Source organism: Balaenoptera ricei, chromosome 19, assembly GCF_028023285.1.
Source record: "Balaenoptera ricei isolate mBalRic1 chromosome 19, mBalRic1.hap2, whole genome shotgun sequence".
In the NCBI taxonomy this organism is placed as follows: Eukaryota; Metazoa; Chordata; class Mammalia; order Artiodactyla; family Balaenopteridae; genus Balaenoptera; species Balaenoptera ricei.
In genome coordinates, this window is record NC_082657.1 from 13,039,135 (window position 1) to 13,052,399 (window position 13,265).

The following is a 13,265-nucleotide window of genomic DNA, read 5'->3' on the forward strand; positions in this document are numbered from 1 at the left end:
TGGCCCACCGGTGGACCTGGTGAGGGTCACCAGGAGCCATTGGCCGCAGCACTTGGGGGAGAGGTCTGGGCAGGAGACGCTTGAGGAGTCATCAGTGCCCACAGTTGTCTCCCAAGTTGCTCAGGTCTTTGGGGCTGGATGGGTTCGGTGATCCTGTAGCTGTTTGAGTTCTTACTGTCACCTGCCCAGTGCTGGAGACACAGCAGTGACGAGACAGCCCTGGGCCCTGCCCTCAGGGAGCTCAGAGTCCAGGTGGGCTGACAGCCCACAGTGATCAGGCCTGTGGTATTAGAAGTACGGGGTCTGGAGAAGCTCAGAGGAAATGGCTGACTTGGCCTGTGAGTCAGGGCTTCCTGGAGAAAGAGACATGGCAGCTGAGACTCGCTCTTGGCAGAAGGAGTGGCATGTGGGACTCCCAGAAATGGGAGCACTGCAGAGGTCAGAATAGATGGGGGAAGGGCGAGGGCATCAGGGCCAGAGCAGGAGGATCTTGGGGGTCACTGGAGGAGTACGGACGTGTTGCACGGGGAGCCATGGAAGGGTCTTGGGCAGAGGAGGGAAGGGTTGCATCAGGGCTTTAGCAAGTACCCCCTCCTCGGCTGCATGTGGAGGGGAGGATTGTTGGGGGTAGGAGTGGCGCCCAGGGCAGGGGCTGGGCCACAGAGGTCTGGGCTGGACCCCAGTGTGGCCTGGGGCAGAGGAGCTGGGGGGAGCTTGGGAGGCTGAGTGAGCAGGCTGTGGGGCCCGTGGGCCAGGGCTCTGGCCTGGGGTGGAGCTGTGGCCGAGAGGCTGGGTCTGCGAGGAAGCCCCTGAGCCTCGGTCCGGTGGTCCCCGTTCTCGTTCTCGGGGACAGCGCGCCAGCTGGGGCTTGCACTGTGGTCTGGCTGCAGCCCTTCCTGGGGCTGGGTGGGGTGCCCGGGCCCTCTGCAGGCCGGTTCTCCCCAATCCACCTCCACCGACCCCGCAGATGACAGCCTGGGCTCACTCGAACTGGACCAGCGGACCCACTTCCCCCAGTTCTCCTATTCGGCCAGCATCCGAGAGTGAGCGGAGCGAGCAGCGCTGCCCGCCGCCGCCGCCGCTGCCACCACGGGACGCACGCGCGGCTGCCATCGCCACCGGGGGGCTTTTTTTAAAACTTTTTATTTTGCCTTTTTTGTTTGTGTCCCCATCCCTCACCTCCTGACCCCCATTTCCAGTTTTTTCTTCAGCCCTCTGCCAAACTCACCTCAGCGGTCCTAGTGGCCCTGCCTACAGGATCCTGTCCTGCCCTCACCTTTGTGCCCAGGCCAGGATTTGGGAGACTCTCCACTGCCTGCCCCAGGACCAGGCCTTTGGGCAGTTGGAGAGATGCCGGTTTTTAATCAACATAAAGCCCCAGTGAGGGGCGAAGCATGGAGCCGTGGGGCCTACCTGAATTTCTGGCTGGGGCGCCCACAGGCAGCCCTGCCTCTGGGTTGCTGCTTCTGTCAGAGGCTGCCTTCTGGTGGGCCGCCCGGTGGACAGCGCCCTGGTGCTGCCTTCCTTGCCCTGTCGTTAGGCTCGGAGTGGCCTGGCGTGGGGCAATCCAGCCCCCTTCTCCCATGGGGGCGGAAAAGCAATAATGTCCAGGGGTCGGGGGTGCGGGAGTAGGCGAGGGCCTTTGGAAGCCGCATGCAGGACTGGGGGTTCAGGGCTCCCTCGTGGGGAGGGGGCCTGCTCTACCCTGTGGGGAACCGGGAGGGGGCCCAGGGGATGGGCGCTGCCTCCTGGCCCTGTCTTCCCCCATCCCCTAAGCTGCTCTCCTGACCCTGGGGATGAGGCAGGAGGAGCATTTGGGGGCTGGCTTCCCCACCCAACAGCCCCGTGCCTTACCAGGGCTTCCTTCAGCCGGCCTTACCTCCTGCTGGAGCCCGGGCCTGGCCCCAGCCCCTTCTGAGGATGGGGGCCGGGATGTCCCCCTTCTCTCTGCCTGGGGCGGAGGGGCGCCAGCCTCGGCTGTTACACATCTCGCACCGAGACAGTATTGGGCCCGGTGGACTTGGGTCGAAGAGGGGGTGGGGCTGGGTGTCTGGTACGAACGGAGGTAGGGGCCTCTGCGAAGGGAGGCTCCAGGCCACCTCACTCCTTCCCGCTCTCCGGGCCCCACGTTCTGCAGCCTTAAGGTGAACGTGTCAGTGCTCTGGGCACTCAACGTGCGTGCCTCAGGCTGTGTGTGTCTGCGGGCGTGCCTGTGCATCTGGGATGCAGATGCACGTGGGGTGTGTGTGTGTGCACGTGTGTTGGGTATGTGTGTGCGAGGGCAAGCGAGTCCGGCCTCGAGTGTGCGTGGTGTGTGTGGGCTCGGGCCCCGCCCCTGGCTCAGGCACTTCAACCCGAGGGGGAGGGGGTGCTAGCCTAGCAGGGGATCCACACCTGAGGTCCACTTGTTGCCCTGTCCCCCCTGCCCTGTTCCCCCCAGCATCTCTGGGGTTTGGGATTTAGTTTCTGTGGTTTTGATCACCCCAGCCCACCTTCTGTAGGTAGGTCACAGACATTCTGGGGCGGGGTGGGGGGGTTGGTTTGGGTGGGTGGGTTCTGACTTTTCCTGTCTGTGTGTGTTTGTCGTTCACCTGACAGTTCTCCCTCCTCCCCACCGGCCTGTCCCCATCCCTCGTGTTTGTACGGTACAAGCAATAAAGACACTCATTTCAGCCTGGGGTCCACCACCCTGGGCCTTTCCTTGCTTCCAGAGTCTGGCCCCGGGCATCAGCTGCCTCCTGCTCCCGTCCTTCTGGTCACGGGGCCTGTTGAGCCACGAGGAGGGGGTGAGGTGTGCTCAAGCTCAGGGTGGAGGGTGGGGACCGCTGGGGGGGAAGCTGCCGAAGAGTTGGGGGAAGGCGCCAGGGCGGGGGGTACAGTGGACAGAGACCATTGCAGTCCCTCGGAAGCTGCTTAGGCAGAAAGAGGTGGGGTGGAGAGATGGGGGTGGAAGGGGTGCGAGGTGTCACTGGGCCCTAGAGTGGGCGTGGGAGGGAGAGGACTCATTTCCTGTGGCCCTTGAGCCCTGGAAGGGGGCACTGCCTGCTCGCCCCATCTTACCTATGGCCCCCAATTCTGACACACAACCCTTGGCGGATCAGTGGGATGTGTGGTGGCAGTCGGCTGGGAGCACCTCGGGTTGGGTTACAGCCTTCACAGCTCTGGGACCCCTCTGGCACCTGTCCCTTTAATCCTGGAGTTACCATGCTTGAGTCACTCCTCTCAGACCCCAGGGCCAGGGCTGCCCTTGCGGAGCCCTGGCACAGGTGAATTTAATGTCAGATTTTGCCCGAAGGTGTAGGCCTTTACACACACGGAGCCTTTGAGATTGTAAATGGGGGTAGAGGAAAAGTCAGATGCTACAACCAAGACTCAAGGAATATTTTTTGTTTTCTAACTTCATATGGACTTTATTATGAATTGAGTTACAAAAGTATGTCCTGGTGGTCATATGATAAACGTCAGAGAGGCTTATAAAGAAAAGCCTTTTAAAAGCAACTATACTCCAATAAAAATTAATGAAAAAAGAAAAGCCTTTTACTCTTCCCTCTTGTCCAGCCCCTGGAGGTGCCTGGTGCTAGAGTTCCTCGTCCCACCACACTGTCACTCAGACCTTCGTGTGGGTCCAGCCCCGCATCTACCTCAGCCAGTTAGTGGTGTCTTAACAGCCTGCGGAGGCCTCCCCCGGGTTCCTCAGTTGCTGCCCTCAGTTGAATGTGTATCCGTAGATGTAGTGGTGCTTCTTATTTCGGTAGGAGAACTTTTCCCAAATAGGGAGTTTTAGAGGGGAGTGTTTTAATAAATTTTACCAATTGGGGAAATTAAATTTTGAATAGATCTGTCTTTTGTCACGTGCATTTAGACAGTTTCACGAGTTTTGTGAAAGGAGGAGGAGGAAACTCAAAACCACCCCCAGGCCTTGAGCGGTCATTCTGGTCCTCATGTTACCCCTGTGCCATGTTACACAGTGCCATGAAAGGCTGTCCCTCTGTCTGCATAACTCTTTCCTCCCAGCTGAGGTCGTCAAGCTGCTGGGCTCTGTACTGCTGCATCTTACCCCTCCCCCCTCCTGCCGGCATATGTACATCAGTAGGCTTGCTGGGTCGTTGGTAGAAACGAGATCCTCCTCTCTGAGCCACTTTTCTGCATTTGGGGGACTCCTCGTGGACACTTGTCATGCCTCCAGCTGCTTCACGAGCTTTCTCTGCTTTCTTGGGTTGGATGTGCCTCAACTGATTCAGCTGCCCCCCGTCGACAAGAATTTAGTTGGTTTCCAGTTTGTTTGCTGCTACCAGCAGTACTGTAATAAACCTTTGACAGTGTAACAATCCATCTTATCGCGCTTGTGCTTTCTAAATTTTTGTGGCCTACATTCTAGAGTTGCTGTATCTTAATACATGCCAGATAGCTTTCCCCAAAAGTGTAGCGATTCACATATTTTTAATTTTGAAATAATTGCAGACTCGTTGAAAACTTTGAAACTTTAAAAAAGAGTACCACAGTGATTCTAGGACTGGAGCAGAAAATGTACAAGATGAACCCGAGCATCTTGTGCCCGAAAATAAGGACCTACTAGAACCAAACCAAACCGTCACTGACGGGGCATTGAAGGGACACAGGAGCCAATGGGAAAGAGCCACCAGTGGCCACAGCTGAAAGCAATTTGAGCAACAATAATTAGCATAGTATTGGGTTTTACCCAAGGGGTAAAATAAATGAGTCTGTGCTGATATAAATGACAAATGGTGAGAACAGACATATCTCTACAGAATTCCAGATAATATCTGTAAATAGTCTGCCTTCAAAGAGGGGAAACATGGCCCCCACTCCTTTGGTATGGACTGCAAAGTGACTTGCTTCCAAAGAGTACAGTATGGAAAGGGGGGAAGGCAACTGTTAGTGGAGAAAGTGGAGCTGCATCAGGCAGGTGGTCAAGGTCAACGTCAAGTGGTGAAGCGTGTCGGCAATGTGTACCTCCTATAGGAGGCGATTAGATGATACTTTACCTCTGGGGTCTTTCTGAAACACTCTCAGTCTAATAAAGAGAAAACACGCATCAGGAAGAGTCCAGCTGAGGGATGTTCTGCACAAGACCCGACCACTGGTTCTCAGAACTGTCAAGGTTGTTCAAAACAAGGAGAGCCTGAGAAGCTGTCACAGCCAAGAGAAGCCTTAGGAAACATGAAGACTAAATGTAATGTGTCCTGAATGGGGTCCTGGGACAGAGAAGACATTAGGTAAAAAGTCAGGAAATCTGAATAGTGCGTGGACTTGAATAATAGTATGTCCCTATTGGTTCATTAAATTGTGACAAGACCACACTAAAGTGTTAATAGGGGAAACTGGGTCTGGGTATGTGGGAACTCTGTCCTCTCTGCAACTTTCCATAAATCTCCAAAATTTATTTTTAAAAAGTACGAAAAATTTTCATCTACCCTTCACGCAGGTTCTCCGTGATATCCTACACTGACTTTATCCACCACCACCCCCCCCCCCGATATTTATGTATCTGTCCCAAAACAAGAACATTCTCTTACATAATCAAGGTCCAATTATCAAGGTCAGGAAGTTAATATTGATACAATGCTTTTCTCTTGGACCTTGATCAGATTTTACTAATAGTCACATTAATGTCCCCGAATACGAAAGAAAAGTCCTGGCTAATGATTCAGTCCAGGCTCACACGTTGTATTCAGTTGTCTGGTTTGAAGCTTACAGGGCCGTTATTTTGCAGAATGCTCCTCAATCAGAGTTTGTTGCCTGATGTTTCCTTGTGGTTATATGTAAGCTATTTTTGAAAGGAATTCCCCGAAATGAGATGCCCCTATCAGTGCATCCTATCAGGAGGCACATGAGGTGATCTGTCCTTTTCCTGGTGATGACTTGGATTCCTTGGTTAAGGTGGCGTCTGTCAGATTTCTCCTCTGTAAAGTTACTACTTTCCCTTTGTAGTTATTTCGTACAGGCATATCTCATTTTATTGTGCTTTGCTTTATTGCACTTGGCAGATAACTGCATGTTTTACAAATTGAAGGTTTGTGGCAACCCTGTATTGTCAGATGATGGTTAGCGTGTTTTTTGTTTTTCTTTTGTTGTTTTGTGTGTGTGTGTGATTTTTTTTCAATAAAGCATTTTAAAATTAAGGTATGCACATTGTTTCTTTAGACATAATACTATTGCACACTTAATAGACTACAGTATAGTGTACACAACTTTTATACGCACTGGGAAACCAAAAAAAATTGTGTGACTCACTTTATTGTGATATTTGCTTTATGGGGGTGGTCTAGAACCAAACCTGCACTGTCTCTGAGGTCTGCCTGTACTGTGTAGAGATACTCTGAGCATATGAATATCCAGGTTCTCATCAGGGGTTCAGGCAAAGGGAACAGCAAGTGCAAAGGTCCTGAGGCAGGCAGGTGTCTGATGTGTTTGGGAAACATAAAGAAGACAGAGTATTTCAAAAGGACTGAGGAATGGTGAGAGTAGAAGGAAATGAGTTTAGAGAGGTAACAATGTGCCAAAAGGACCTTGTGCTGAAGGTAAGGAGTTTGTTTTATTTTAAGTATGACAGAAAGCCAGTGGTCCGGGATCTCACACTCTTCTCTGCTCACTTTTCCAGCTTCACTGACCTCTCAATGCCTGAAAATAGCAAGCTCTCCTACCTCAGGGCCTTTGCTCATGCTGTTCACTCCACCTGGAATATTCTCACCTCTCTTTGCGTTTCTGGCTCCTCCTCTAACAGGTTTCAGTTTCAACATCACCTCCTCAAAGAGGCCCTTCCAGATGATTTAAAAATTACATACAGCCTGTTCACTCATTCATTCAACAAATGTTTGAGTACCGACTATGTGCCAAGCCCTGTTCTAGGCACTGAGAATACAGCAATGAAAAACAAACAAAAAATTAGATAAGCCCTACCCTCATGGGGTTCACATTCTAGTCAGGAGGGAGACAATAAATAAAGCAGTAAGTGCTAAGAAGAGAATAAGTGCATAGAAAGAATGGGAACAGGAAATGCTTAGGATGGCACTTTTTATGGAGAAGGTAACATCTGAGTAAACACTTTACAGGAAATGAAGGATCTCTGACGGAAGAGGTTCCACGCAGAGGGAATAGCCAGTGTAAAGGCCCTGAGGTAGGACTGTGCCTGGTGTGGGTGAGGATGAGCCAGGAGGCCAGTGTGATGGGAGAGGAATGAGTGAGGGGGATAGGAGATGAGCTCAAAGGTGTGTTTGGGATGGGAAGATAATATAGTGCCACTTGGACTTTCAACTTGAGGGATATGGGAGCCACAATGTTCTGAAGAGAGGCAGAGTGTGATCTGACTTATTAGGTGTCACAGGATCATTTCCAGCTGCATGTGGGTAGCAGACTGTAGAGGATGGGTTCAGGGAGAGCAGTGAAGAGGCCGCTGCACTAGTCCAGACCGATCGCTGGTGACTTGTGCGGGTCATCTCCACAGTAGGCTGTGGGCTTGGTAAAGGCAGCGACCACAGCTGGTTTGCTCATCCCTGAATACCCCCTACAGGGGACAGAGGCCCTCTATTAATATTTGTTATGTGATTTTATAGCTCTCATGCCTTGAGCTTTTACTGTATTAATCCCTGTGCTGGACACTTAACAAACCATCTTACAAATTCCTCAGGACAACTCTGTCGGCTAAGTTTTGAAACCCTTACTTTATAGCTGAGGAGAGTGCGACTCAGAGGGCCTGCGTCTGGTCATATAGTAAGTAGCAGGAAGAGGATTTGATCCAGCTGTCTGACCTAGAAGGTTTGGAGGGTGCAGAGCGAGCCCACGTAGCATTCGCCATTGCCTGTGCGCCTGCCCAGGTGAAGCGTGCTCAGTGCGCATGCGCCCAGGCGCATTTAAAGCGCCCACCGCGGGTCCTCAGCGCCAGCGGGAAGAGGCGGGAGCTCGGCTTGGCCCTTGACTCCAGCCTGAAGGATGCTGGTGAGATACAGGAGCCAGGTTCCCACCTCCTGGCTTGGGCCTTTCTCCAGACCCTGACCCCACCCCCTCTCCCTTGCAGAGTCCAACTGACCCCCTCGATGCCAAGCCTCGGAGCACCCCAGTCCCCGACGGTGTCCCCGCGGGAAGGAGGGTCTCCCCAGGATGCCCGGAGAGGCCCCCTGGGCCGTGCGCGCCGCCGGGGCTGGAGGAGGCTCTGAGCTCGCTGGGGCTGGAGGGAGAACGTGAGTACGCCGGGGATATCTTCGCCGAAGTCATGGTGAGTGGGACCGGGGCGGGACACTCGTGGACCAGCGGGCTTTGGGCAACTCTGGCGCCGCCCACATCCCTGGAGGGCAGCAGAGGCTGTCGGGTTAGAGGAAGCCAAAGCTGACTCGCTTGCCCAACGCCCACTCAGCAAGCATTCCCTAACTCCCACCTCGCCAGCCTCTCACCTCACTTCCCACCCGACTTTGCAGCTTTTACACCACTGCCACCCACAACTTGGCTTTTTTCTCGCACTGTTACCTGTGTGGTTTCCACTGCCGGGAATGCCCTTTCCCATCTTCCCCAGGCTGTCTGCAGCCCCTCCTTTGGTATTGCATAACCTCTCGTACTTGTCCCTCACATTTACTCACTTACCAACTATTTAGCGAGTTATTAACAAATGTTTCTGAGCACGTTCTAGGCACTGGGGACGCTGTGATGGACAACATGAGATAGTCTGTCCTCACTGTGGGGAGACAAACAAATGCGGGCGATAATTTCAGAAGGGCCACAAAAACCAAACACAGGCCACGGTGGTCCACAGTTACCTGTCTGAGACAGGCACTGCCAGAAGAAATACCGAAGGGATGTGTTTATGTAACAAACATCTTGTGAGCATCTCTCCTGGGTCAGGGTCTCTGTTAGGAACCAAGACACAGCTGTGATCTGAACAGAAATCCCTGCCCTCGTGGTGCCAGCAGTCTAGTGGGGCAAAAAGACAAAACATTCAAGGAAACACAGGGTATCTCCAGACTGAAATACTATGAAGAAAATAAAGCAATGAGATAGAGATGATGGGGTGCAAGGAAAAGTATAGAAAAAGTCAGGGAAATTTTAGCTGAGACTGGAATGACCGAGAAGTCAGCAATACAAGGAGTGGGGAATGACCATTTCAGCTGGAGGGAATGGCCGGTACGTAAGTGCAAAGGTCCTGAGGTAGGAATGAGCTTGGCATAGTCTAGGGCCAAAAGAACGCTGGAGTAGTGGAGTGTGGGTTGTGAGGGGAGAGAGGGAAGAGGTGATGTTGGAGCAGGGCCTGAGAGAGTCTGAGAGCAATTGGGATTTTTCTCCTAAGGGTACTGAAAGCCAAGGAAGGGTTTTAAGCAGGGGAGTTCCTTGGTCAGATTTATAGTTTAGAAAGACCCTCTGGGTGCTCTGAGGAGGATGGGTTGAGGCTTGGTGACTAAGATTGGAGTCTGGGAACCCAGGAGGAGATGCTCAGGAAGTCCTGTGGCCATGGGGGCTAGACTGGAGAGATGGAAAGTGAGGCATCCAGGGTTCTAGATGGGGACACGGAAGAGCATATTCGGAGGGGACGTCGGAGGCCAGTTTGTGTGTGGCACTCATGACATCCAACTGGTGCGAGGAGATTGCTGCACCCAGGGCTGGAGCCCGGGAGAGAAGCCGAGGCGCAGGTGAGGAGAGTGAGGCCGTTCCTGCCCGACCCCAGGTGTGCCGCGCGCTGCCCCGGAGGGCCCTGCCCCGCGCCGTGACCCCGGAGATGCGCGCGCTAGTGGTGGACTGGCTAGTGCAGGTTCACGTACGTAATGGGGAGGGAGAAAGGGCTGGGCCTGCGTAGCATCCTAGAACCGTGGTGATCACCTGCGCCTCTCCCCAGGAGTACCTGGGCCTGGCGGGGGACACGCTCTACCTGGCCGTGCACCTGCTCGATTCCTACCTAGGCGCGGGCCGAGTGCGCCTACACCGCCTGCAGCTGCTGGGCGTGGCCTGCCTGTTCGTGGCGTGCAAAATGGAAGAGTGCGTGCTTCCAGAGGTACTCCCGGGGCGGGGCTTGGGAGGGTGGAGCCCTTCCTCGCCGCATCACAGATTAAACGCCTACTGTGTGCCAAGCGAGCACTTTACCTACTCTTGGAATCCCAGCATGTCTGTCTGTGGTAGAGGCTACCAGTGTGTCCCTTTAACAGAGGAAGAGACTGAGGCCCAGAGAGAGGAAGACATTTGCCCAAAGGCAAGCATTTGGGACTTGAACTCAGTCTTGAGTAGTTATAGTAGTTTGAGTAGTTAACATGCATAAACTCAGTGCCTTATCAGAACTGCCTGGTGAGGTAGGGAGTAACATCTCCGTTTTATGGATGAAGAAACTGAATCTCAGAGAGCTTCAGTGGATGTCCATGTCACACAGAGAGTAAATGGTAGGGTTTGAGCTCGGGAACGCAAGTCTATCTGACTCTGAAGCCTCTGCTTCCCACGATTTCCAGACAACAAATCAATGGCCCCATTTTACAGACCAGGAAACTGAGGTCCAGAACAGGGACTGAACCGATCCCAGGAGCTCAAGGGCAGGGAGTAACGAGCCGGGGTTCAAGATTCCTCCACCTCTTTCCCCCCAATTCCCAGCCCGCCTCCCTCTGCCTCCTGGGCGATGGCTCCTTCTCGCGGGCCGAGCTTCTGTGCGCGGAGCGCCGCATCCTGAGCCGCTTGGATTTCCGGCTGCACCACCCGGGCCCGCTACTTTGCCTCGGGCTGCTTGCTGCGCTGGCCCGGAGCGGCCCACAGGTGCGCGGGGCAGGGGCGTGACCTGCGCGGCTAGGGGCGTGGCCTGCGCGGGAAGGGGCGTGGCTTGATTGCTCCCCGCCACAATGGCAGGTGTTGCTACTTGCCACTTACTTCCTGGAGCTGTCTCTGCTGGAGGCCGAGGCAGCAGGATGGGAGCCGGGTCGCCGTGCCGCTGCAGCGCTGAGCCTGGCACACCGGGTGCTCCACGGGGCGGGTTCCGGGCCCGAGCCGGCGCTTTACAGGTATGGCCGCGGCGGAGGGTCTCTGTGGCTTCAGGGCCTACCTTCTTGGTCGCCGTCTTTACTGTCTCAGAGAATGTGAGACAATTAGGTGTGTGTGCGTGGGGGCTGGGGGCTGGGGGCTGGGGTGGGGCTAGACTTGTTTGCTGGGTGCGAGAGAGAATGGGGTGTCTGCCTCGTCTGGGGGGTCCCATTTGCTTTTCTCTGGGGGTGTCTGAGAGACTGGGGTGTTTGTTCAGATGTGGGGGCCCTTAACCTTGCCCCAAGGTGAAAAATAGGATCTCCTCAGGCCCAGAAGATGCTCAAACTGCGTTCCAGGGTTGAGAAGGAGAGGTCTGCCAGCCTCGAGTCCCTTAGCTCCCTTCCTGGCCACGAATTGGTGTCCCTTTAGCTGCTGGAGTCCCTCATCTCCTTGTTAACCGTGCCACCGCGGGGCAGGGTGAATCATCTTTTCCTTCAGCCCGTGCCCTAGGGTAGAGCTGGATGTCTGTCTGCCCATCCTCAGCCCCAGTCCTTCCCTCTTCGCGTGTCCTGGCTCTCCCATAGCCGCGCTCTGAGGGAAGAATAGGGGGTCTGCCCCTCCTCGGCGCCCTCCAGTCACTCTAGATGATGGACCGCGTGTCCGACCTCGAGAGAACTCCTGAGAAGTCCTCGGGGACCCAAGTCAGCTCGTCTTCTCAGCCTCGAGCCCCAAGCTCCGAGGACAGGTCGTCTCCTACTCCCCGCTACCCCTGCCCCATCTCTGTTTCTCCGTCTCTCCGCCGCAGCCGGGCGGAGCTGGGCCCGGTCGAGCCGTGCATGGTCCGCGCCGCGCTCCGAGGCCCTGCGCCCGGCCTCGCCGCCATCTTCCTCAAGTACGCACGGCCCCAACGCCAGGGCACCAGCCTCGCCGCCGCCCGCCTGCTCCGCCACCCCCCGGCCGGGCCTCCCTGAGCCCCGAGACCCCAGCAAAAAAAGACTCTCTTTGTGCGTCTGTCTCCCACTTCAATAAAAGAGTTTTTTATTCCGAGCGCTCTCTATCCTCAGTGGTCGAATTCTGGCCCCTCTCTCGCTTTTGATTGGTCACTTCCCGGGCCTCTCACCCACCTGATTGGATGTTCTCACCAAGTCCCTTAATGGCTGCTGGGAGACGCGATGAGACTTCTGGACTTCGCCGCCAGGGGGCACTGGCGGGCTTCCGCAAGCGCCGCTGAGCGGGACAAAACGGGGATCCCTAACGCAAACGCTTGCGGGAGTTAGATAGGGATGCTGAGAGAAAAATCGCAATGCAAGCGAAGGAAACTCGGTCTTCGGGTTGGGGAGAAGCTAGGAGCAATGGCGACTGTGAGAAACTGAGAATGCCTGTCCTAGTCATGAGGAATGCTAGCTACCTTGATGTTGCCAGATTTTCAGATTTTGTTCACGAAGGAAGCTGAAAATCTGTGATTCCATAAATATCTCTGCTCTTCTAATGCTGGCAACTAATTCAATATTTTTAACGGTTGCACAAATCTAACACATCACATATACTGACCTGTGAGGGTCATCAGTTTGTGATAGTATGGGCCTTTGATAGCAAGAGTTTGTTAAATGCGATCTGATTTACTTAACCTCTGAAGTGCCACAGTGTCAGGAGGTATAATACAGTACCGACCTCTTGGTGGTGTGATGAGGACGTGAGTTAACATAAACCTAAAGCTTTAGGACCGTGTCTGGCACTTAGTAGGTGTTGCGAATGTGCTAGCATTGCATCCTAGCAGGATTGTGAGGTACAGTTGTCCCGTTTCTACCGAGCCCCTAGCACCTAGCCATTTGGTAGGTGCTCAGAAAATAATTGTTATGAATCAGTGGATTTCCAAGCTTTTAATTAAAACAAAAACATGCCCGAGGTGCAGAAAGGTGACCAATGCTGTTCTGGAATCCAATCTCGGGAATGTTAGACCCTTAACCAAGCCTGGGTTTGGAGGTGCAGAGAGGAGGAAGTTTTCACCACTGAGGTGTTCAAGTTTGGAGGATCGGGGATCAGGGAGAGACTCAGCAAACTACAATAAAATATAGAAGAAGATGCTGCAGTTGGGATGAAAGGTGTCATGTTCAGGTTTGGGCCTGTTGGGTGGGAACTGCCATGGGACCTCTGGGGGAAGGATGTGCAGTGGGAAGGGGAGGGGACAGTGGAAATGCAGGCTTGGTGCTTGGGAATGAGACTCCAGCTAGGGTCTCGGGTGTGTGTGTGGGGGGGTAATGGTGCTAATACATAGTTACTCATTTATTCAACGACTATACGTGGATGCCGACTCAGAGTCAGGCACT

The 13,265-nt window shown here is 54.1% G+C and overlaps 2 protein-coding genes across 7 annotated transcripts in view; both read left to right on the forward strand.

Annotated features, from left to right (window-relative positions):
- AKT2 (AKT serine/threonine kinase 2) overlaps positions 1–2,705 on the forward strand; it is a 47,842-nt gene extending 45,137 nt beyond the window's left edge. The window contains exon 14 of one of the 2 annotated variants that reach the window (XM_059905340.1): positions 968–1,292. In XM_059905340.1, the coding sequence (XP_059761323.1) occupies positions 968–1,047 (80 nt within the window). In that variant the 3' untranslated portion in view covers positions 1,048–1,292. Of the gene's footprint in view, positions 1–967 lie in introns of both variants that reach the window. The other variant, XM_059905339.1, reaches the window with a different exon arrangement.
- Positions 2,706–7,879: 5,174 nt separating this feature from the next.
- On the forward strand, positions 7,880–11,985 carry CCNP (cyclin P). Of its 5 annotated transcripts, none has more exons than XM_059904219.1 (7): positions 7,880–7,956; positions 8,036–8,233; positions 9,590–9,760; positions 9,839–9,994; positions 10,579–10,737; positions 10,828–10,979; positions 11,744–11,985. In XM_059904219.1, exons 1-7 carry the CDS (start codon positions 7,951–7,953, stop codon positions 11,907–11,909), a joined length of 1,008 nt encoding a protein of 335 aa, XP_059760202.1. In that variant the 5' UTR covers positions 7,880–7,950; the 3' UTR covers positions 11,910–11,985. The 5 variants fall into 5 exon arrangements, with proteins under 5 accessions (XP_059760202.1, XP_059760205.1, XP_059760204.1 ...); XM_059904222.1 differs by having other exon boundaries at positions 11,523–11,837; XM_059904221.1 differs by lacking the exon at positions 11,744–11,985 and adding an exon at positions 11,266–11,513.
- The last annotated feature ends 1,280 nt before the right edge of the window (positions 11,986–13,265 follow it).